General features: G+C 39.7%; 1 protein-coding gene across 1 annotated transcript in view; it reads right to left on the bottom strand.

Annotated features, from left to right (window-relative positions):
* The window catches only part of TET1 (tet methylcytosine dioxygenase 1), a 110,322-nt gene extending 83,776 nt beyond the window's left edge, over positions 1-26,546 (bottom strand). The window contains exons 1-2 of the mRNA XM_045569296.1: positions 26,317-26,546; positions 16,810-18,839 (exon numbers count right to left, since the gene is read on the bottom strand). Coding sequence (XP_045425252.1) covers positions 16,810-18,717 — 1,908 coding nt within the window. The 5' untranslated portion in view covers positions 18,718-18,839; positions 26,317-26,546. The remainder of the gene's footprint in view (positions 1-16,809; positions 18,840-26,316) is intronic.

The raw sequence follows: 26,546 nt of genomic DNA, 5'->3' as shown, positions 1-26,546 counted from the left end.
TCATGCCTGTAATCCTAGCACTTTGGGAGGCCGAGGTGGGAGGATTGCTTGAGGCCAGGAGTTTGAGACCAGCTTGAGCAGCATATCAAGACTCTGTCTCTACAAAAAATAGAAAAATTAGCCAGGCATAGTGGCATGTGCTTGTAGTCCCAGCTACCTGGGAAACTGAGGCAGGAGGCTTGCTTAAGCCCAGGAGTTTGAGGTTGCAGTAAGCTATGATGATGCCACTGAACTCTAGCCCAAGCAACAGAGCGAAACCCTGTCACAAAAAAAAAAAAAAAATTATCAATTCATTTCTCACAATGACATACCCCATTTAATAACCAAAACCCAAGAATTTAATAAATGTCAGGCACCATGCTTATACAGACATGGTACTGAGCAGATAATTGGGGGAATATCATTGCTGATCCCTGGAACTTAGCATCTCATGAGAGACACAAATAAACAGACATTCATGATGTAGTGTAGAATGGACACGAGACCAGGAAGCTATACAGGACGAAGAGAAGGCTTTCCAGAGAAAGTGACATTTCCAATGAAATCTAAGGATAGGCAGGTAGGAGTTGGCAAGAAGGAAGAAAGATATGTGTCCCAGAGGGAGGTAATAGCATGCGCGAGAACACTGGGAGCATTGCGGTTGCTGAAAGTTACACTCCCGTACAAGTGTGAAGGGGCACTGAGGAAATATGCATATAAATTAATATGCCACCACTTGGGTAACAAGGCTAGTTATTGAGTATGCATGTGAAGAGATGCTGTCAGCCTTTAGTTCTCCGCCATTCCAGTTCATTGTATTTTCTTGTTCTTTTTGTTCCATCTTTCAGTTTTCCGTAAGTGGTTCTTTGAAAAGCCAAAAATAATGCTCCTACTGAGGTGATCATCACAAATATCAGCTACCTTTTCAAGGGAGGAACTAAAAGGGAAGTGATTGATTTGTCCTAGATCTGAAATCTTTGTCTTTCATCTAGAAAACACCCTTGTACAACTAAGACTCCTAATCAGAGAAAAGCAATTATTTTGAGAATGGATATATGTTAGATCTTTCTGTTGAGATGAGATCAGTTACTCAGGAAGAGTTAACATCTTTAGTTTCTGAACTCATTTACTAGAATCTCACACCATCTATGGAGAAGAAAGATTTGACTGCCTAGAAATGAGGTATTCTCTCAGCTGGACAGCCCTGTACTGCACAGATGCTTCCGATGTTTGGAGTGAGGGATGCTCTTCCTTTGTTCATGCCAGAGATGGAATATCGAACACCAACTATGTTCCAGGGCACTATGTAACATCTGTGGGCTCTCTGACTTAATGAACAACACTTTTCCATGGAGCTTAACTCAGAGAGCGGAGAAGAATTACAGTCCCCCACCCCCAGAGGGACTCAAAAAACAAAAAATAAAAAAATTATCATTGAACTCATAATATTTATAATAGAATTCCTAAAATTAAGTTTTTTCCAAAGTCTGTTTGATTTTCCTGACATCCAAATACTTATTGAATGGCACATTAGCTCTTATTGCTTAAATAAAATAAATAAATGGTCCTCGGTGTTCTTACCAGAGACCTATCTTTCTAACTTGCTACCATTTATGTGTCTGAAGGGGATTCTTTTGAGATTTTGCAATGTAAAGCCCTTGATTTAACAGGAAAAGAAGCAGGTTTACCTTAGCCCACTGTAAAAACCAATAGGTATCACGCTCAAGCTTACACTTGTGTTAACTGTGCAAAATTAAATGAAAAAAATTGCCTATCTTTATCAGGAATATTTTAGCACAAACAATTGTAACAGTGTTTCCACAGATACTGACTCTTAATGACTATTAAGAAAATGCAGCTTTGCACAGGCAATATCATAGCCAATGAGGTTTATCAAAGGCACGATTATTGTTAAAAGAAAAAAAGAAAGAAAATGCAATTTTCCCACAGAAGTCTGTTTGATCTACCTGACTTCCAAATGCTTATCCAAGAAGCACATTCACTCTTGTTGCTTAAAATAAATGGTTCTTGATATTCTTACTAAATATTTATAAACCATGAATTGATATTTTCCTTGTCTTGCCCAAAACTGATGTTCTTTTTAAGTACAACATTTAAGAATAAGTCAATAGGCCGGGTGCCATGGCTCACACCTGTAATCCTGGCACTCTGGGAGGCCGAGGTGGGAGGATCACTCGAGGTCAGGAGTTCAAGACCAGCCTGAGCAAGAGCGAGACCCTGTCTCTACTAAAAAATAGAAAGAAATTATCTGGACAACTAAAAATATATATAGAAAAAATTAGCCGGGCATGGTGGCACATGCCTGTAGTCCCAGCTACTCGGGAGGCTGAGGCAGGAGGATTGCTTGAGCCCAGGAGTTTGAGGTTGCTGTGAGCTAGGCTGATGCCACGGCACTCTAGCCAGGGCAAAAGAGCAAGACTCTGTCTCAAAAAAAAAAAAAAAAAAAAAAAGAATAAGTCAAATTCTATTCACTGATGCTGTGATTACATTTCTTATTTTATAAACATATACCCATATTTTCATAGGGCTACTTTTGCTAGTCATGATAACAAATGAAGTATAAGTGGATTTTGGGAGGGTGAAGGATCATCATACCCAATAATTCTCTTAGGCACTTACCATGTATGTGATAAGAGAAAAAGGCTTTAGATGTTTTGAAAAGAAAGTATTATTTTCTTTTGGCCTGTCCAACTTAGAATACTACCTTATACAAGTTCAGTATGTCCTTGAGGGGATCCAAATCCCAATGATTCTGTTAACTATGGGACCATGAGCAAGTGAACCTTCTGTTGACTCAGTGAGGGATAATGCCGACATTAGGGTTAGATGCAATAATGGACATGAGAAGCATGTGGTATGGTGCCTGACTTTCAGCTGGCAAGAGCAGCAATGCAGAATCATAGATGTCACTAACTGAGAAAACTATATACAAGTAAACAATGGAATGAGCGATTAAAACTCATTTAATATAAGAATGGGAGATATTCACAACACACAATATTTGGGACACTGGAACCTCTCCCAGATAAATCTAGTACTAAAAAAGATTGCTCCTGTAGTGGGGACATGCCAACACCATGCTAACTCCACCATAAAATCATAACATAACCTTACATTTATTAAGTTAAAAAGAATATGAAACTTACACTTCCAGTGATAATGGAATTGTTACTTTGGAATAACCCTCCTGCTGAAGACAATTAGAAAAGCTGAACAAAATACAAAGCCATCTGCCTGAAGGCATAGGAGAGTGAAAAACCACCGTGATAGTGAAGAATTACCAGACCATGATTCAGAGGAGAATGAGGTCCAAGGAAGGTAAAAATATTTTAAGTAAAGATTTAAAAATGGAGAGAAAGAGTTAAAGACAGTTAAAGGAATACGCTGAAATTAAAATATAGCAGCAGAGGAATTGGCAAACTCGAGTCTAAATATTTGACTCATATATTTTTTGAAGTTTATGTTTTTGTGAAATTAACCTGTTAAGATTCTATTAATAATACAACATCTCTTTCACAGTTTCACAAGTCTAAAAGACAGCAGCAATAACCTCAGCATGACTATTCCTCAACAGTCCACCTCTTGGTCTCACTCCTTTCCCACCTCTGGGCCCTTCATTTTGCTTGTTGCCCTGGTTCAGGGACATGGGGGTTAAAATGAGGACATGCCATGCAAGCCAATGGTTCTAATCTCAGGCCAACTGTGTGGTCTTAGGCAAGTTAGTTGGCCTCTCCAAACTTCAGTGTCTTACTTTAGAAATTAAACGCAGAATGTGTTGCTGGGCATGGTGGCTCACGCCTATAATCCTAGCACTCTGGAAGACCGAAGTGGGAAGATCACTTGAGGTCAGGAGTTGGAGACCATCCTGAGCAAGAGTGAGACCCTGTCTCTACTAAAAATAGAAAAATTAGCCAGGCATGGTGGTGCGCACCTGTAGTCCCAGCTATTTGGGAGGCTGAGGCAGGAGTGTAGCTTGAACCCAGGAATTTGAGGTTGCTGTGAGCTAGCCTGATGCCACTACACTCTAGCCTGGGCAACAGAGCCAAACTCTGTCCCAGGAAAAGAAAAAAAAAAAAAAGGCACAATGTGTATTTTATAGGATTGTTGTAAGATTAAATGAGACAGTGAGTATGTCAGTGCTTAATGCAGTGTTGGGCACTTAATAAATACTAAATACACATGATAGGTGTTATTAATGCCTTCAGATATCAATATTTACTACATACCAGTTCCACAGCTATGATCAATATCACTCAATTCAATCAACATTTATTCGTAGCCAGATGTGGTGGCACAAACCTGTAGTCCTAGCTACTCAAAAGGCTGAAGCAGGATAATCACTGGACCTCAGGAGTTTGTGGTTGCAGTGAGCTATGATGATGCCACTGCACTCCAGCCTGGATGACAGAGTGAGACCCTGTCTAAAAAAAAAGAAAGAAAACTCTGGGAGGCCAAGGTGGGAGGATTGCTTGAGGTCAGGAGTTTGAGACCAGCCTGAGCAAGAGCGAGACCTCGTCTCTACTAAAAAATAGAAAGAAATTATCTGGACAACTAAAAATATATATATAAAAAAAAAATTAGCCGGGCATGATGGTGCATGCCTGTAGTACCAGCTACTTCAGAGGCTGAGGCAGAAGGATCACTTAAGCCCTAGGAGTTTGAGGTTGCTGTGAGCTAGGCTGACACCACAGCACTCTAGTCCAGGCAGCAGAGCAAGACTCAGTCTCAAAAAAAAAAAGAAAGAAAGAAAGAGATAAAGGAAGAAAGAAAGGAAGGAAGGGAGGAAGGAAAGAAAGAAAGGAAAATTAGCTGGATGTGGTGGCACACATCTGTAGTCCCAGCTACTCAGGAGGCCAAGGCAGGAGGATCACTTGAGCCCAGGAGTTTGAGGTTGCAGTGAGCAACCTGACTGTGCTCTACTGGACTACTGTGCTCTAACCTGGGCAACAGAGTGAGACCCTGTCTCAAAAAAAAAAAAACAGGAAAAAAGAAAAAAAAATAGACAAAATGGAATTCATCAAAATTGAACACTTTTGTGTACCAAAGGACATCATCAAAAGAATGAAAAGACAACTTACAAAGAGAAAATATTTATAAATCATATATAGATAGGGGTCTAGTATCCAAAACATGTAAAGAACTTTTGCAATTCAACAGCAAAAAGATAAACAGCCCATTTAAAAAATCGGGCAAGACCTTGTATATCTTCCAAAGAAGATATGCAGATGGTCAGTAAGCATATGAAAAGGTGCTAAACAACATCAATTATTAGAGAAATGAAAAGCAGAACCACAGTGACATACCACTTCACACCCACTACGATAGCAATAATGAAAAAGTCAGATAATAGTAAGTGTTGAGGAGGATTTGGAAAAATTAGAAACCTGTACATTGCTTGTGAGAATGTAAAATGATAAGGCTGCTTTGGAAAAGTTTGGCAGTTTCTAAAAAAATTAAATGACCATTTGATCTAGTAATTCCACTCCTAGGTATATGTATATATATATATATATATATATATATATATATATATATATATATATATATATACACACACACACACACATATACATATATATATAAAATATAGATATAAATAATGAAAGACATACATCCACACAAATATCTGTACATTACTGTTCATAATATTCATATCCAGAAAGTAGAAACAATCCAAATATCCATCAACTGGTTAATGGATATATAAATTCTGGTTTTGTTCATACAATAAACTATTATTCAGCCATAAAATGGAATAAAGTCCTAATATATGGTATGAAACGGATAAATCTCAAATTCATTATGCTAAGTGAAAGAAGCAAGTCACAAAAAACAAAATGTTGTATGATTCCCTTGATGTGAAATCACCAGAATAGGCAAATCCATAGAGACAAAAAGCAGATTAGTGGTTACCAGAGGTTGGAGGAGAGAAGGTGGAATGGCTGCCTAATGGTACCGGGGGTTTTATTTCTGGGGAGGATGAAAATGTTCTAGAAGTAAATAGTGGTGATGGTCACATAGCCTTGTAAATATCTGAATTGTGTTCTTTAAAAGAGTAAATTTTATAATATGTGAATAATATAAATCTCAATTTTTTTTAAAAAGTAAGAGATTGATTATTGAATTCTCTTTTATTGTAGCAGAAAGAGTGGCTCTACCACTTTCTAAGCCATGGAAAATTAAACACATTTTTTAAAGTGTGTTTCTATTTCCTCGTTTGCAAAATGAGAATCCTAATACTTACACCTCATGGGTTACTGTCAGAATTGAATACGGTAATGGAAAGTCTTTTATCAGTTTCTGGCCCATGGTAGACCCTCCAAAAATGTTAGTTTCCTTCCTTCTTCCCTACTTTTGTCAGCTTCCTGTGTTTCAAGTCAAAGAAGTTTAAATTTCATTAAAATCTTATGTACCTAATTAGTAATGAAGTAATGTTAATTAGTAATGTGCCTAATTAACAAAGGTTGTTGATTCTTTAAGAAGGAAGAAAAAAGAGTTAAACACTATCTTGTTTTGATTTCTTTGTTTTGTTGTTTTTTGTTTGTTTTAACATCTCATCACCAGAAGGGCCTCTAGAAAATGGGGTTAGGAAAATAAAGAAAACAACTTAATTTCTATGTTGCCCAGTAGACAAATCTCTCTGCAATTCTGTATAAACTCCTGTAAAATTACTCCTGCAAGTGTAAGAGAAACTAACACACCCATGCACATGCTTCTCTCTAAATCTAACCTATATCCACTCCTTCCAAAATTCCATGGCTTGGAGCAACTGTGGCTTTCCACTGTCTTGTCCTCCCACTTCCTCTTCCCTTGATCCTGCTTTTGCTCTTTAACAGAAAACTCACCACAAAATAGTGTTGCGTATGAAACATGATATAAAAATAAGCTGTATAGTGTAAATGTCCCGAACACAGCAGAAACACCAAAACCCTCTCATTATACAAGGACAAGAAAATAACTGTGGCATAGTCGTCTCATTGGAAACCACAACTATAATTTTGCATCACATGGGAACAGTGAAACCAATTCATTCATAAAGTATCTTAATCCTCCAGCAGGAAAAATGCTTTTGCAGATATTGAGAAATGTTGTGTATGGGCTACTTGGGAGGACTTCGGTTATTTTCCTTTAAATAGTATGAATAAATGGTAAGAGGGAAAACAGGTGAGTGTAATGAAATAAATACACAAATCTCTTCAAGGATATAACAGTCCCCACCATGTCTGAGCACCAGCTATGTAGCAGGTACACTGGGAGACCCTTACAGACAACATCTCTGCTCCTCCCAGCATCACTGCCTCACAGTTTGACTATCTTGATGCTCCAAGTAGGTCCATTCTCACACTGATGACCATATGGGGAATAACTAAATTCTTAGTGCAACCGTGTTTTCCTTAACCGTAGGAACAGTGGTCAATTGCATTCCTTCAAAGCCCTAAAAGAGTGGTGTGATTCTTTTACTTGTTTTTATTTTGGGGGTGGGAGATGTGACTTAAATTTCTCTGAAATCTAATAAAAGCTATTGACAATCTCCCCAGAAAAATGAATATAAAAACAATATGCTGCATGTAATTTTGAGGAGGTGGGATCACAGACCCCTGAAGACCATCCAGATTAAGAACCTTTGATGTAGAAATTGTAATTTTTTGCTTTCTGAAGAATCCAAAAGACTGATGTTGGGGTCATTTAAACTAGGATTGAATTAATCTAAGAAATTCTTGTCCAGCAACCAAAAGACCTGTGGAAAGTTTAGCAGGACTAAAGCGCTAATAGAATAATACAGTTTAAAAATTCTGATTTTCCATGGTAGCTAAAAATACACAGAATACCTAATCTGATCTGGCTAGTATCCAGTCATTAGTTAGAGATTTGCTGAAATGCTGACTCAATTACCATCTATGAAAGGGCTTTAAGATGTGTTTACCAAAAAGAATTTAACAGAAACTACAGAGTTTCTCATTTAGGGAGAAGAAAATGGACCTGACATTCCAAAAAATACCTGGACCATAAACTTCAGGTTTCCAAAAGTGATTAGAAGTCATTAGACATTAACACGTCAGCAAAATACAAAATATTTTGGTTGGTAATACTTTCAGCTGGAATAAAGAATCTAATGATCCTAATGTCAGAAAATAAGCTGGAATGGGAGCCAAGATTTATGCAGAAAAAAGTTCACTACCATATGGAAAATTGTAAGACACTGAAGGATTCAGCCACAAAAAACAAACTTGTAAATTATGTTCATTTACCTAAAGGAATATTATGCAGGCATTAAAAAATCTTTACAAACTTCTAATTGTAAGAGAAAATACTGAGTGAAAAAAAATAGAAGAAAAAATTTACCTCATTTGACCTCAACTATGTTATTTTTTAAATGCAGTAAAAATACTGGAAGCAAATATGCCAATATATTCATGATGGCTGCTTCTAAGTGGTAGGATTATGGGTTTTTTTTTTCCTACTTCTAAATTTTCTACAATGCAAATTATATTATTTTGATTTAATACATTTTATTATTTTTTAAAGTAACACAAGCTCACTATGTAAAAATTCAAACCACATGGAAAAATTTAAGCAAAAAGTTAAAGTAACATATTTTCTAATATATGCCTCCTCCACCCAAAAAATCCAGTCCTCAGGTAAACACTTCCAACAGTTGGGTTTGGTAGGTATCCTTTTGGAGTTGTTTTCCTAAATTCCATTTACAATTAGAAAAATACATGACTTTGAGCTTGCATGCTCCTTTTCCCTTCTTGGTGTAACTCACAATCACAAATGCATGTGGTAATAATTTTAAACAACACAGGCAGACAGCTTTTATCATTTTCTTTTTTTTTCTTTTGTAATACAGGGTCTCACTCTGTTGTCCAGGCTAGAGTACAGTGGGGTCATCATAGCTCACTGCAACCTCAAACTCCTAGGCTCAAGCGAGCCTCTGGCCTCAGCCTCCTAAGTAGCTGGGACTACAGGCACGCACCACCACCACCACGCATGGCTAATTTTTAAATTTTTTATAGAGATGGGTTCTCTCTATTGACCAGGCTGATCTCAAACTCCTGGGGCTCAAGCAATCCTCTTGCCGTGGCCCTCCAAAGTGGTAGGATTATAGGTGTGAGCCACTGCACTTGGCCTATTATGTATTTTTAAAGCACTCCATACTCTCCTAAAAATCTTTTCCTTAAGCTTTCTACTTGAATTTCAGTTACAGATATCCCACGATCCTAATATTTTTGGTACTTGAAAATGATATGTGTAGAATAAACCCTAAAAATGTTCTTTTGGGGTAATAGCTGCTGAAATAATATATCCAGTACATATGGAGTAAAATGAACAATATACAGTATAGTTGTTTTGGGTTTTTTTTTAAAACATACATTGTTATATGAGAAATAGTCTGACTCTTATAATTTTATAAGATTTTATTAATTCACTAATTTAACCATTTGTATAGCAAATATTTGTTGAGCACCTATTATGTGCTGCTAAAATCTCCTAAATCCCGGCTTTGGGCTTTAGAAGTAACTTAAGCATCTCACTTAAGTATTTCATGGCCTTCTTTTAAAGACAGTGACTTGGTATTAATGGGGCATAATTAAATCAGAAAAACAAGATTTTTCTTTTGTTGTATTCATAACAAACATGAAGAGCTGATGATAATTAGCCAACACCTTCTGGGTACTCATGACTTGAGCACTGAGTCTCATTATCAAGGTAATGCCCTGACTTGCTTAGATTCATTTGATGTTTGATTGATTTGCTAGTTCTGTCTTATTTTAGTACGATAATAATGCAAAAAAAATAAGATCCTTTCTTCTATCCTTCCTGATAACACTTGTGCCACATCCATCATAATCCTACAATGGCTAGCTACTGGAAAAGGACTTTTTCAGCTTTGATATCATCAACTCTTGAAATATCACTCTGCAATAAAAAATCAAGAGCATGACCAACAAAAAGGGATCTGGAGTTAGGCTCTGTAGTGAAATAAACATGTAAAATACTGGGGTGCTCAATATTATATGATAGTATAACTTGGATTATGCTGACATTAGATGAAGGTGTGAGCCAGTTTCACACATTTTTCTTCCTGGATAAGATGATATACAGAAAATGGCAAGGGATTTGAACCATAGTGACAAGATTCCAGAAATTAACACCCAAGGGTCAGAATCAATCAAGATCAGCATGGTTTTGTTGACATACTTGGAGTTTACACACGTATGTACACTAAGCACCAAGGGTTTTTCTTTTTCTATGTCCAGTTCTGTGGTGCAGTGTGCTACTGAAGTCTCAGTAGTGATACAAAGAGATTCCTTAAAGGCATATTTAAGGACATATAACATCTGCCCTCAATTGAAGGAGCTGGTAGCAAAAATTTGTTCCATATGCCATATACAACATATGCCAAAATGAGATCCAGCTGTTTGAAAACTCTAAGAAAAGCAGTGGCCAAGAGAGGCTAGCCCCACCCCCACTACCACCAAAAAGGATAAAATAAAATAAAATGAGTATGTCAACTAATTCTAAAAGGGCAGCTCTAAAACTAGACTGTTAGCATATCCATAAGTATAGATAGTCAGTGGTTCAATTTTATATCATAACATTATTTACCTGTTAGCTTTTGAAACACAGCCTATGTAGGTATTACTATTTTTCCAGGTGGAATTTGTATTAGTTAAGAGGATAGTGTGGTAATAAACACAGCACACTTAGCATCTAATATGCTGCTATTTAATCTAACCAAGCACATAATAACCTTTTAATATTTTGGAAAAAAATCACCATTAAGCAGGGTAAATACAAGAGAGGTTATTTCACTTTGACTAAATCAACTTGCAAACTCCTTGTCTAGTCATTCAATTAATGTTAATTAAATGCATAATACCATACCAAAATCATCTGCCTAGACACATATAATGAAACTCAAGACCCCACCCTCAGAAGCATAGTCTACAAACAACTGTTCTGTTTCTTTTGCTTTTATACATACTAAAAATTACCTGTGAAAGTGTAGCCTACCCAAAGCACCTATTCTTTTTTTTTTTTTTTTTGAGACAGAATGTCGCTTTGTTGCCCTGGCTAGAGTGAATGCCATGGCATCAGCCTAGCTCACAGCAACCTCAAACTCCTGGGCTTAAGCGATCCTACTGCCTCAGCCTCCTGGGTAGCTGGGACTACAGGCATGAGCCACCATGCCCAGCTAATTTTTTTCTATATATATTTTAGTTGGCCAGATAATTTCTTTCTATTTTCAGTCGAGACAGGGTCTCACTCTTGCTCAGGCTGGTCTCGAACTCCCGACCTTGAGCGATCCACCAGCCTCGGCTGCCCAGAGTGCTAGGATTACAGGTGTGAGCCACCGCACCTGGCCCCAAAGCACCTATTCTAATGTCTGTAAAAAGCTCCTACTCATTCTTCTTTCCCCCGTTTTTTATTTTACTATCTTTCACTGTTCAATAAGTAGGGTAGTGCATAAATCTCAAAATGCTAAATTACAAATACACAGGAATACCATAAGCAAAAGCAAATTTCTAGGTAACTATAAGAATGACACAAGCCTGAGCAAGAGCGAGACCCCATCTCTACAAAAAAATTAAAAAATTAGCTGGGCATGGTGATGCATGCCTGTAGTCCCACATGCTTGGGAGGCTGAGGCAGGAGGATAACTTGAGCCGGGAGTTTGAGGTTTACCCAGGGCCACAGAGTGAGACTCTGTCTCAAAAAAAAAAAAAAAAAAAATTATCATTGAACGAAATTCCATGAGTCTTACATAAACAAAGACATACCATAGTCATGAACTGAAAGACACACATTGAAAAAAATGTCAATCTCTCCAAGTTAATCTATAAATTCAACATCTCACAAGCAAAATCTCAGCAGTGTTTTTTAGCAGAAATTTACAAGCCAATTCAAAATTTTTTATGAAAATGTAAAGAACCAAGAAAGAGCTCAAGTCAATATTGAAGAATAAAGCTGAAGGACTTATACTACTGGTTAGCAAGACCTGCTACAAAGCTACCATAATAAAGCGTTTAGATACAAGGAAAGACAAAATGTCAATGAACAGAGTCTAGAAACAGACTCAAAATGTATCACCTGATAAATGACAAAGTTGACATTTTATTAGGGGATGTATCTTATTTATTTTTTGAGACAGAATCTCAATATGTTGCCCATACTGATCTCAAAGTTTCGGGCTCAAGTGATTCTCTCACCCAGCCTGAGTGGCTGGGATTGCTGGCCCATGCCACCACTCTAGCAAAAGGTATCATTTCAATAACGGTTCTGGTCTACTAGATATCCATATGAAAAAGAACGAACCTCAGCTCCTATCTCACACCATACACAAATATCACTTCCATATATACATATAAAGATAATAAGAGATAATAATAATGATGATAAAGGATAACAAAATCATTGAATGTAATAAAAATCCATGAGTTCATACTGAAAGACGTAAATTAATAAAAAAAAAAAAGTAAGTAAATAATAAGGGAAAGCTCTTCCTTAGAGTTTAAAGAGCTAATTAATAGATTTATAAGAAATGATGGAAGCAGGACGTGGCCATGGAAGTCAGAATCCACTAAGGACTGTGTAATACTGTGGAGAAAGAAAGAAAGAAAAGAAAGAAAGAAAGGAAGGAAGGAAGGAAGGAAGGAAGGAAGGAAGGAAGGAAGGAAGGAAGGAAAGAAGGAAGGAAGGAAGGAAGAAAAAAAGAAATTATGGAAATAGAGACTCACTACCTGGCAACTATCAGGCAATAATTGTCAAGGGATGCTGAAACCAGGGAGTGAAAGTTTGAAGGGTAACAGGATATTTACAAAGTTCAACTTCCCAATCTCTACTAAGTACAAAGGGAAAAATGCCAACATTACAATGGAAAAGGCTGGAAGACACTACCTTAACCAAGGGATCAAAATAAAGATCATGACTACTGGGATGAATTGACATCACCTGTCTCCTGATATAATGGATCCCCATAAAAATGCATAACCCAAATCTAGTCAAGAGAAAACTTTAGATAAACCCAAATTTGATGGACAAAACAACTGATCTGTACTTTTCAAAAACAGCAATGCCATAAAAGACAAAAATTGAGAAATTTCTTCAATACTCCCCACCCGGAAAAGTGCATAGTTTGCAATTTCATTTATATAAAGCTCTAGACAATGCAAACTAATCTACTGTGACAGAAAAAAATAGAATTTACCTGCGGAGGAAAGATGCAGGAAGGTGGAGAGGGACTATGAAGGGGCACAAAAAAACTTTTGGGAGTGATAGATTTTGACTGTGGTAATGGTCACACAGTGTAAACACAGGTCATATTTACCAAATTTTGTATTGAAAATGTGTGCAGTTTATCGTGTGTTAATTACACCTCAATATAAAGTTGTTTAAAATTTTTGAGAAGCTGTTCTAGATCAAACGAGGCCAAAGGAACATTTTCTTATAGGATAACGTGTAACATAAATGAAGTCTGTGGATTAAATAATAATAATGGTTCAATGTTAATTCCCTAATTGTGATAATATAACTGAATATCCTTGTTTTTTTGGAAATATACTCTCTAGTATGTAGGGGTAAAAGAATATCATGTTTGTGAAACTTACTCTCAATTGGTTCAGAAAAAGAGAGAGATGCAGTAATGACACAATATGATAAAATGCTATCATTTGGGCAATCTGAATGAAACTATACCAAATTCTCTGTACTACTCTTGCAACTTTTCTATAAATTTAAATTATGTGAAAATGAAAGTTTTTTGAATCAAGAATGTGGTGCTTAGTATATTATGACCAACAGCCAGGGTATTCATTCATTTGTCAACAAATATTAGTTTTTTCCACACTGATAAAACTTGACAACAATGACTACACTTGCTTGCCAGAGACACCACATGCCAACACTTAAATTTATAAACTTGATTATTTGAGTTACAAATACATTTTCTCTTCATTTAACTAACAAGTATTTGTGCATAGCCCAGAGAAGTACCTATCACTGTGCCAAGATAGCCAGGTATAGAACCTGGAGAACACACACATACACAGTTATGTCACAGGAAGGGGTGAGTAAATGGGTGGGGTCAGATAGGGAAAGGAAGAAGGGCATGACGCAGGCATGGAGACTGGCAAGACAGGCACTGGGGAAATGTAAGTAGCCAGTAGCTGGAGACTGCTGCAACCTCAAGTATAATGTGAAGAGATATGAAGGGAAACAAGACAGAAGAAGTCAATTGTGCCAAGATCTTAAAGGCCCTTTATTCCATGCTGATGAATCTAGGCTTCATCTATGATTGGAAGGCACTGAACATTTTGCTGTATTTTCTTTTGTTTTATTTTGAGTAAAATATATTACATATACAGAGGAATACTAAATGTACTTAGGTAGGAGAAACAGATTTTCAGAAATAAAGCTTGAACTGCACTAAGGAGAGCTTATTATTCAACTTTGTTTTCTTTTCTTTTTTTTCTTTTCTGAGACAGAGTCTTGCTTTGTTGCCCGGGCTAGAGTACCATGGTGTCAGCCTAGCTCACAGCAACCTCAAACTCCTGGGCTCAAGCAATCCTTCTGCCTCAGCTTCCCTAGTAGCTGGGATTATAGGCACATGCTACCACGCCTGGCTAATTTTTCTATTTTCATTAGAGATAGGTCTCCTTGCTCAGTCTGGTCTCTAAATCCTGAGCTCAAGCGATCCTCCTGCCTTGGCCTCCCAGAGTGCTAGGATTACAGGCATGAGGCACCACACCCGGCCATTATTCAAATTTCTGACATCCTGCTAGCTGGTATGCTCATGATTATATCCCCAGTGCACAGCCCAGAGAAGTGCAATAAATACTTGTTGATATGGGTGTGGTGGCTCACACCTGTAATCCCAGTGACTCAGGAGGCTGAGGTGGGAAAATCCCTTGAGCTCAGGAGTTTGAGGCTGCAGTGAGCTACGATAGTGCCACTGCACTCCAGTCTAGTAGATAAAAGAAGACCTTATTTCTTAAAACAAAACAAAACAAGAAACTTGTTGATAATAAAGAGAACATTGAAAATATCTCAATAAGAGATAAAAGCCTCAACTATAGCAGTGGCCGAGAAAATGGAGAGGGTAGGAGTACTCAGATCTTGAACAAGAGAAAATAAATGGGTGAGACAGAGAGAAGAATCAAAGATGACCAAATGTTCTATTTTGGGTGACCATGTAGATGGTAAGCCATTGAACCAAACATGTAATGCAAGAGAAGGAACCGGTTTGGGAAAGAAGAAAACAAATGTTTATGCCCATTAGAGATACAGTGTTTCTGCCAAAGACCTTAGTTAGAAATGTTACAAATCAGTAGCTTATAAGGGAAGTCTCTCTGTTAGAGATATTGCTACAAAGTGTTTTAGATGTTACTTAGTAAACCATCAGTAACTGGCTACATTTGATCTACTACCATATGTATGAAATGACTTGAGTAAAGGAAAAGTATGCATTACAGTAAGGTTTTTAATAACAAAATATTTTAGAAACACCTTAAATGCCCATCAATACATGATTGGTTAAATGTCTAATCTTCTTGTTTGCAATGGCTCTGTCAAATACAAAATCAGCATTTTTTTTTTTTTTGAGACAGAGTCTCACTCTGTTGCCCAGGCTAGAGTGCCAAGGCGTCAGCCTAGCTCACAGCAACCTCAAATTCCTGGGCTCAAGCAATCCTCCTGCCTCAGCCTCCCGAGTAGCTGGGACTACAGGCATGCACCACCATGCCTGGCTAATTTTTTCTATATATTTTTAGTTGTCCAGCTAATTTCCTTCTATTTTTAGTAGAGATGGGATCCTGCTCTTGCTCAGGCTGGTCTCAAACCCACCTCAGCCTCCCAGAGTGCTAGGATTACAGGCCTGAGCCACTGCTACCAGCCAAAATCAGCATTTCTTAACTGATAATTTAAGTCAAGAATGCAATAGAAAAGGTTAACTGAATTAAAGTTCACAATACTTTTAAATCTATCTATTCTCTTATGCCTGCATTTATGGTAGACACAATAAACATAACTTTAAGTGGGTGATCTAAAAATGATGAAACATATTTGGCAGGTGTTCTAAAAGTCTATAAAGCAACAGTTTGAGTGTTAATCACGCTCCATAACATTTTTTAAATAAATTCTAAATCAATCAATACTTTTACTACCTTAGGTTCATAAAATGTAACAATAAGAACTAATGTTTGTATGTCACTTTAGAATTTCCAAATCATTTTCATTTAATCCTAACAACCCTATAAGATATGTAGAGTAGGTAGAAAGCATTAGCTATAAATTGATATGAAAGCTGTGTTATTGTTATGCCTCCAAGGCAAAGTTTCAAGATTAAGAATGTAGACAGTTTTATTCTTTCAAAAGGAAAGAAGTTTAGGTCCTCTGGTTTTTTGGGCTGCAAGGGAATTAATGAATTTGTTCCACTCTTAATTTTTAAATCTGTTAACTTCCAAAAAAGACATGCAACTAGCCAAAATGAGGCATAGTGGAAATCTTTGCAAAACCACATTTCATATAATTTCCCTATGTTTCCATCAAATCCTATAATGGAAAAACTGTATGTTCTAGTTTCTGGGACAAATTCTAAAAATAAGCTAAGGCATCACTGCATAAGACATACTTCAGGTAGGTCCACAAATTCCTGTTGATAACTCAAAGCAACATTTTACCGAAGTAAAAGGGCATAATACTGAAGTAAATCATCTACACAGATCTCTATACCAAGTGTCACAGGAGTCTCCCAGCCCCTTGGCTATATTTGCTTACCTCCAACCCAGTCCCTTGGCTATTTCTTACCTCTAAAGGCACGATGACCGATGGTTTCTTTTTCAGCTCCTCACATTTCCTCTTCTTACAGATCTGATGGCTGTTCTTTCTGTTCTTGCAGTAAGTACATTCACCACAGTTGGTTTTCTGCTGGCAGGGTTCACAGACCCCACATCGCTTTCGTTTCTTCTTTTCCAAAGTAGGTAGCAAAGTTGTGTAGGAAGAAGAGGAGGTACTAGAGAGTGACACTGGCATCGATACCACTGTGGTGTTGACAACATCAACCATGCTGGTCGTGCTGACCTGGGAGCTCCCTCCTTCTGATTTGCTGGGACTAGCCTGGGAGAGTTGGGCAACACCCAGTGAAGTGTGGTAGAGCCCTCTCTCAGGGGCTAATGTGAACCCCTGAGTGTTAGCTGGCAGAAAGCTTATATGAACCTGCTTCTCATTTTCTACATTGCTTATAGCCATTACTGGAGGTACCAAACTTATCTCTGAGTTTGATGATGATTGAGGAGTGTGTCCTGAGCCCAAAGGCAAAATATGCATAGCACCCTGGACCTCAAGCCCACATGAGACAGTGCTCTGGGGCTCAGGCCATTTGGGAGGAGCATTACAGGTAGCAATTGTGATTGGAGGAACAGGAAGGAAGATAGGCAGGTCTGGGACAGCACCTCCACCCATATCGAGGGTCTCTTGTTGGTTTAAAATAGTACCAAAGACCTCTCCTTGGACTGGAATAGCACCAGGAATCTCTGGTGGGTCTGGGGTCTCACCCAGGGCCTCACCATGAACTGGGTTAGCACCAGGAAATTCCCATTGATGTGGGATAGCACCAAAAGCCTGTCCTAGGACAGAGGTGGTATCAGGAACTTCCTGTTGATCTGCAGTAGCTTTGAAGGCCTCTTGATGATCTGGTTTAGCACCAAGGATTTCTTGTTCTGAGCCTGTCAAGAAGAATTTTATTATAGAGGTAGGATATGTAGACCCACCAATAGACAAGCAGTTTCTAAGGTTCGATTCAGGTATAACCTTATTAAAACTGGAGGTGGGGCAGCAATCATACTCACTTTTGATAGGATCCAGGTAAGAATCAGACAACTTAAGAGATTCTACTCGTGAACCCAAGTCTTCTAACTGAATGCCGGGGCTTCTTTGAGAGGTAACTTTGGGAGCTGCTCTTTGGGGTAAAGGAGCACACATAGTGTCCTGAGCAAACATTCTAGGGGAACCACTGGTATCATGCCATGTCTCTTCAGAGAATAGTCCTTCACAACATGTCCCTTCCAAGGGCCCAGAAAGGATCTCTGCTGCAGGGCCACTGTGAGTAGGGATATTGATTTTGGAATCCTCAACTCTTTGGGACCAAGACTGACTTGTCTCTTGGCTCTCACCTTTAATTAAAGATCTATTTTGTACACAGATTAGATTCTCTATAGTAGGAGAGATTAGAGTATCTTGCACTGGGACTGAATCATTTTCTGAGTGCTTTATTCCCATGTCAGTGAGTACCTTATAATCACAATCATGTTGCTTTTCTAAACCCTTAGAAGGTGGAACTTTCTTGGGTTTGGCTATGACCACTGGGGGTTGGGAGAGTCGCCTGCTAAGAGAGGTGCTTCGGAGAGCCATTGTGAACCCATTGCAAGTTAAGGACTCTGGGTTCTGAAAAAGAACCTCAGTCCTATCCAAATTCATGCGTGCTGCTCCAGCTCTTGTCAGAAGGCTTCTGACAGGCATAGGTGGCTTAGGATCTGTTTTCTTCTTAACATCTCTCTCTTGAATTAATTGCTTTAATTTTCCAGGGCTTAAAGTCTTGACTGATGCCACATGCTTGTTGACTGGCTTGGATGTCTTCTTCAGCTGGCTGTTTTTCTTTTTGTTTACATCTTCCTTCCTGACTAATCTGGAAGGCTTTGCATGGCGGGATCGAGACATAGCTACAGAGTAGGGAAAAATGAAAGGGCACGGGAAACAGAGTCATTGGTCCTTTGGAAAGTCTCACTTCTGAGGAGAATCTTGATATATTGCTGTTGAGTGCAGTCACACAAGGTTTTGGTCTGAAATAACAAGAAAAAACACTGTGGTGAGACTTTTTCCTATGCATTCTTCTATTTGAAATAGAACACTTAATATTAATTATTAATTAAAATTAGGGAACTGAGAATGTTTGCTGCAAAAAAAATATGTAATAGACCCCCAAAATACTAATGTCTCCTTTAAACCTTGGAGTCACTATATAAAGCTCCTTTAATTACTATGACAAAAGATTAAGTTGACAAAGTTCTTCAAATAAGGTAAGAATGGGGGTTTCTCTACATTAGAAACCACATCTGCTGTAGTTATATGTATTTTAAAGCTTAAATCCTAATCTTTACCAATTCAAACACTTTACAAATTAATCTTGCCCGGGCTCAGTGGCTCACGCCTGTAATCCTAGCACTCTGGGAGGCCGAAGTGGGAGGATTGATTGCTTGAGGTCAGGAGTTCGAGAAGAGTCTGAGCAAGGACAAGATCCTGTCTCTACTAAAAGTAGAAAAAAATATTAGCTAGGAGACTAAAAATAGAAAAAATTAGTTAGGCATGGTGTTGTTCACCTGTAGTCTCAGCTACTAGGGAGGCTGAGGCAGGATGATCGCCTGAGCCCAGGACTTTGAGGTTGATGTGAGGTAGGGTGACACTATGGCACTCTAGCCTGGGCAACAGAGCAAGACCCTGTCTCAAAAAAAAAAAAAAAAAAAGATCTCTTTGTTGTCTCTTTCCTGAGCACATCCCCACATAGGCAGAAGTATCATCTGTTTGAGAGTAAAGCTGGTAAAACCAGAGGAAGAGGCTAATATAATCCAAGAAACTCTACTCCCTGGAGATCCAACAATGATTAATACCACATTCCAATTAACAATTCACAAATTTTGAACTTTTCACATGCACAAAAATACCATAAAATCTCAAGAGTTAGTATTGACAACTAGATCACAAATAAGACTCACAGGTCCAATAAATATCTGTTGAGGGCTGACTCTGTATAAGGAAGCCATTGTGGTGGGCACTGCCCACACCCAGAAATGTTTTCTCTTTCACTTGACCTAATCCAAAGGCTGCTGTTTCTAAAATCCCTTCTACCAAGGGCCCCAACAGTCTTATTATGAATGCCTATGCAAGGAAATTGGAAATAAGAAGAAAATGAGATAATTAGAACAATAAAGCATACTAGGCAAGCAACTATTATTGTAAAGATAAGCAAGAAAAGAGGAGAAAATGAAAGAGGGTTGCCCTAGAGCTGTCACCAATTGCATCTGGGTCTCCTCATAGGTCTACTACCTAACTCAAAATAAGACCAAGTAATAAGCAAAAATGAAGCTCACCACTGTACTAACATATCAATAGTCTCTCTAAAGACTACAGAATCAAGAGTGTGGCAACAGAATAGCTGAAACTAGTTGACAAGTTGTTGAATTTGTGAGAAAGCATGGTGTAGGAGAATGGTTACCAACAACTGGTCTGTGACCATGATCAGTAGTCGTGACAAAATGAGAAAAAAAAAATGGGATGATTGATGTGAGGTTTTTCAAAAAGCTGTATTTATTCATTTTAAATAATAATCCTTTATTCTGATATTATACTTTGCTGTTTCCTCCCATTAAAATGTCCTTTCTTTAAAAAGCAACAAAAAGTTTTTCTTTTGAGAAAAGGTAAGGGTAGGTTTATTTTTTAATGTTACTACTTGGCAAAGTAAAATGTTGACAGCCTTCTATCATCTTCAAATTTTCTTTTCCTTTTTTTTTTTTTTGTTTGTTTGTTTTATTGAACTGATCCAGGCAATCCTGGGGACCTACTGGTTGATTTAGAGGCCAGAAATAATCTCACGTCAGAAAACCCTGAATTTGAATCTGTGATCACCCACTATGTGTCCTTCAGCAAACTGCTCAACTTAGTCCACATTCTTTGACTGAAATGAGGTTGTCATGAAGTTTCATTGGGCTTCTTCAAAGAAAACCTAGTTTCCTTGTTTCATCCTTGTGGTATCACATTGAGTGTGGGGGGAGGTGGAGGCAAGGTAAGAAGATGGACATTGGAAGTAGGCAGAACTGCGTTCAGTTCTCAGTTCAGAAACATTACTGGCCATGTGATTCTGACAGATTCCTTGGTCTCTTTATGCTCAGTTTCCTTATGTATAATAGAAGAGGAAGCATAGTATTATAGCATTGACCTGATTAGGTTATCATGAGAATAAAATGAGATGATATTTGTAAAGCCTTAGCACAGGGCTGGCACATAATAGGTGCTTCATAAATATGAGCTTGAAAAAAAGGCTGTTTACAACTCCAAGAGATACAAAAAATAATAAGAGAAAATAAAATAAGTGGTAGTTACCATTATTATGGAACCAGTGTAACCCACAGTTTGCCAAATCCTGCAGAAAAAAACCATATTCTTTTGTTTCCATTCCCACCTTACATACTGTAGGTCTCGCACACACAAGAGATCCTAAAGCACAAGAGTCAATGCATTGTGCCTTTAAGACTTTTTAAATAGACATGAGTGATAACATTAACTAAACAAAAAATAGCAATTTAATAAATCTGTACTAAATACAAACTAGGTCAGAGAATACTTCACTTGAATTCTTGGCACCTAAGCTTACTGCTTTCCCCTTTTCCTAAAAAAAAAATTGGCTTACAGTAACTCAGTCTTGGCTATAAAAACAAACAAACAAAAAAAAAACTGTAGGATATTTTGTCCAAAGACTGCTGCTTTTTGTACAAACATTTTTAGAAAACAAAAGACATTCCAATTCCCATCTGCAGAAAGTCAACAATACTTTTATAAGGATGTTTTTATTATAAAAAAGAATCCATTTCAATCTCTAGAAATTCAACAATATCAGTAAAAGCATGCTTTGTCTCCTCTATCAAGATTACACTTCTAAAAATTTATTAGAAGCATGTATCCAGGTATTGTAACCAGCCATAAAAATTAAAATTCATATCTGTAGGCAAGTAATCTGGCTATGCCAGAGGGTGTCATGGGATCTGCTTTTGAAAGTAGTGTATAACCTGATCTCTATCTCTTCTATATTCTTTTATATTTTTAAATTGAAATGCTTTAGAAATTCAGACTTGTAATTAAGATAATGTTTATCATTCACACCTTATCTCCTAAAAAAAAGAGTCCGTCAAGAAAATAAAAAAAGGTATGAACAACATGGATTGGGAAGATGTGGCCTCTTTAATTGGTAACAGCCTTTTTATGAGATCGTGAAAGAGGCCAATGACCCCTGAAAAACCCAACTGCAGGGGAGAAAACCTCTGGGTATCATCCAGCCAAAGAATCAGAGACAACAAGAAACAAAATAAGAGCTCCTGTAAAACCCTAATTTTGTCATCACTGGCTCCACTAATGAAATGTAACCTTCTTTTGTGGTAAACTAAGCTGTCCCTAGGGCTGAACTCTTGGAGTAGGGGCAGCAAGCTTACCTTTTTTTTTTTTAGCAAGCTTATTTTGAAATTTGTCGGGGGTGGGGAGGAGATGCAATGTAGTCCATTCTATTAAATAAGTCCATATTTAAATATGGAATTACCCCCAAAGATCTTCTGAAATTAATTTCCCTTTTTAGTTTATAAACATTATTAAGTGCTCTGCTTCCACTTTTAATGCTTTTATTGATCAGAGTATTCAACTCATATAAAAAGGTACATTTTCAAATGCATACTCAGATCCTACCACTCAGATGAACTAAACCATTTCCAAGAGTCAAATCTCCCTTCCCTAATTCCACTTCCACTTTTCATTTCTGATGAAAACTGATGTTTCAATATTTCTCCAAATCAGTTTTATTCTAATCCAGAATGTCTTCAAGCTACATGGTATCATGTTCTAAGCAGAAAATAAGACTGGTGACCCTGTTATTTTGTAGTGGGCTCAGGACAGGGAACCATGTGCAACTGACACCATCCTGAGTTCTTATTGTCTTGGAAGGGAAAAGCAAAAAACAAAACAAAACAAATAAACACCTAAAAGCCAATTCTGGGATGCAAAACATTACTCAGTTAACAGATCTTTTCACTAGAGGGCAAGACCCCCTAACCTGCAATAGAACTTTTTTTCCCTAAAATGTCTAGAGGACTAGAGTGTCTGAGATCCAAAACTATGGGGCCAGGAGATAAGACGCCGACTCATAACTTGAGACATAAAAAGGTATGATGCTAGCCCAAAGTAGACAATAAAAGGTTAAGGACAGAGTAGAGAAGCAGCAACTGCAGGTCCCTGAGTGAACACTGATAACCATGGCTTGTGTAAGGGGTCTGCTAATGGATCCTCCTGGATCCATGAGGGCGGCCTTTGGACTGAATCCAAATGTTACAGAACGAATCCTTTTAATAGAGGGATTTGTTCTGTGAGGTTTGGATTTGGTCAAGGGGCGGCACTTGGGGATCCCGAGGGCCACATGTGGCCTTGAGGCCACAAGATCCCCCACCCCTTGGTCAACAGACAGGATCAGAATTTTTGCCTCAATATTATTTGAACTTACTAAGTGATGAGGCTCTTTCCCTAAGGAAAGTGAAAAGTTGACTTCTTAAACTGTATTAGTTGTCTGTAAAGGACAACATGTCAGAAACCATGTCAGAAAATCTTCTCCCACCTCCATACCTCTCCTTTCTGGATCTCAAAGTAGTCCCCTGGGCAGGAAGTGGCTGAACTGATGTAACCATCCAGCCCGCATGTCAATTTAAAATTATATTGCAATCCTTCCCACTACCAGCAGTGGCCGAAAAAGTGGTATTTGCATATATAGAGCCAGTTGCAAAAAAGACTGCGATTTCATAGTCTCTCTATTCAGCTCCATAGAACTTAAAGCCTCTTGCACTTGGCTAAGAAAAACAAGACAAAATATTTCTTTTAAAAAGACACCACCTAGCTCTGTCTCCTCCAGCAACTAAGTTCTACATCTGAAGGAAGAGGAGGCAGCAGTGGATTGCTTGCTGTTCCTAGATAGTTTTCTATCACAGGAAGTGTGAGAGCCCTCGGCAGAGGGAAAAGCTGTTCAGGGAACCTCACTAGAATGCCAGCAGATTTAGTGAAAGCCTCCTTCCATATGTAAAACACCCCTGCTGCCCTGCATAGAGCTAGGGGGGGAAAAAGCCCAAACAGACCCCAGAAAAGGGAAGGGAGAAGTGAAAATGGAGATAGAATGGCCCTTCTGATGATAAGAAAGGCATAAAACACATTAGAAGGAAGCAGAGGAAAAAGTATAAGAAGGAGGAAAATGCTTTAAAAAAAAAAAAGAAAAAGCCCAAAAACTGGGGAAGGGGAAGAAATCTATAGTAATAAAGTCAGAATATAAAAAGACAATTGGAATCAAAAGACTTTAAAGTAGGAAGACCTTAAAAGATGGTGGTGGGGGAATTAAATGTGCAGGAAAGGGAAGATACAAACCCACTGAAGAAGGTGGGGGAGGGGAGGGACACATCAGATTGGAGAAGGAAGAGAAACAAAGAGCAAGGGACAGTGGAGATCCAAACCTCCCACCCATAGGTTCTGGAAGACCAGCATAGAGATGGAAAGTCAACTCTCATAAAATGGTTAAGTGGCGGTCCCAGAGTTGTAAGTCTGGGCTACTAATCTTTGGAAAGAAAAAGGGACACTGTTTGCCATTTCCCACATATCTTGTTTCTGAAATTTAACTGAAACCATAGCTTGGCTTTAAAGACAGAGAGGTTGACAACCTAATTAAGATCTCTTAATTGGGGAAGGAGAGGACCTGAGTTTTAACCTGTATAACCTACACCGGTAAAATCTGGAAACACACCACAAATCGCCTAAGTCTTTTAGTTCTTGGAAATAATACGGACTAATCTCCAAACATCTCCTTATTTACATACCTATCTACCTATCCCCCCTTGTTTAATTGTAGTCATAAATTCCTAATATGCTCTAACCCTTGCCCCAACTGGTTAAGAAGCGCCTTTTCCACATTTTTTTCCTAATATCTGGAGGCCAAATTAAGCCAAAGCTTTTATTTTACTTTATATGAGGGAGGGTGAGGAGGACGAGCACATTTCGGTCTAGGGGGACCTGGGGTTGCTGCCCTATAGCGCAGCCCTTCAACCCATCCGGGTGAACCGCGCAGCTCACCCTGCAGACCCAAGGCTGTGCACCTAATCCTTTACTCGCTCGAAGGTCTTGAAGCACTTCTCAAACGTTTCTTCATAAACCGGTCATTCCTATGGTGCATTACGCAGCTCGTATAGCGCCGGAGAGCGGAACCCGGGAGGAGGGGAACAGGCATCGTAAGAAACCTAGGCATCCAGGTTGGTTAATTTGGGAGGAGGACGAGTGAGGGACTAGCTCAATATTCATCAGTCCTCTTGGAGACACATTAATTTTTACTGGATCAGCAATGTCCAATGTAGGTCCCCCGTTCCTGTGGAAAGGTTACTAGCACCGGCCAGTTCTTTCCTACTTCTTGCAGAATGTATTTTATATGTGTGTATATATGTATAAGTGGGCTGCACAACCTTATGCAAGGTGAAATCAGGCGGGGTTGGTGGGGGGGCCAGGAGCAGGGGGAGACGGAGGGAGCGGGGAGAAGGGTGGGGGTGGGAGAGAGAGTGAGAGGGAGTGAGAATGGGAACGTTCTCTCTGGGGGCGGTAGGTTGCCTCTGCCACCTCCTCGCCCTCGGGCGGGGACCCGGCCACTCACGTGCGCCTCGGCCAGTCCCGGGCACGCGACTCTGCGCACCTCTCCCCCTCGGGGCCCGCTCCGGGATCCCGCCGGAGTGGGACTGAGGGGACCGTAACGCCAACGCATTCAAGGTCCGGGTGTTGCTCATGAGAGTTCCTTAAAAGCCATTTTGACAGACCGCTCATTCTATTCCCTCTTCTCTTCCTCCCCGATCCACACCACTCCAAGTCAACCCCAGCAAGACTCGCCAACTGCCTTCATTCCAAAGATTCGCCCCTGAAGCCTGAAGTCGCCTCTCCAAAACGCTCTGGGAGACAGGAGCCAAAGTGTCTTCCCTACCATCCAGTCCCCTATATAATTATGGGGGGCGGGAGAAAACTTGTTTAAGGGGTACGCTTGAGCGCGGGACGGCCCGGGCTCCCCACCTCTCCGCACCCTGATGCGCCCCGACCTCCGATTCTCCTAAGAGGCCCGGCAATCGCCGGCACGTTCAGGAATCTCCCCCAGGCCACACTTGCCCTCCCCCAGCTCCGTTTCCAGCTGAGCCCCGGGTCAGAACCCCAGGCGCCCCGCTGCGCCCACCCAGTGCCTCGGCGGGGCCTCCAAGGCAGGCGGGCGAGACCTCCGGCCGGGGGCATTGTTTACCACCCGCAACAAAAGCGCCCCGAGCGTCCCGGGGTGGGGGGGTCGCGGAGGGGAGAGGGCCCACCCCGGCGGCCGCGGGAGAGCCCCGGCCGCAGAGCCCCCGCCAAGTCCATCCCACACCGAGCGCCGCCCCCCGCACCCCCTCCGGCTTCGGCGTCCCAGTCCCCCTTCCCGCACCCCTGCCCTCTGCCCTGGCCCCCACTCACCACTGGCCGGCTCCGGCTCCCAGGGCAGCGCGGGTCCTCCAGCTCCACGCCCGCACCAGCCCTCAGGCAAACTTTCCAACTCGCGCTCGTACCCACAACTTTGGAGCTTGGGGACCCGGCGGGCGCGAGGGGCTCAGGCGAGTCCCGGGCGGACACCTACCCGCTCCCGGCACGGTCAGGGCCCGAGCCCCCGGCGTGGGCAGCTGCTTCCCAAAGGTCCACAGCGGAGA

Source organism: Lemur catta, chromosome 14 (assembly GCF_020740605.2).
Source record: "Lemur catta isolate mLemCat1 chromosome 14, mLemCat1.pri, whole genome shotgun sequence".
NCBI classification, from domain to species: Eukaryota; Metazoa; Chordata; class Mammalia; order Primates; family Lemuridae; genus Lemur; species Lemur catta.
The sequence above is the reverse complement of the archived record's forward strand: the minus strand, read 5'-3'. Positions and strand labels throughout refer to the sequence as shown.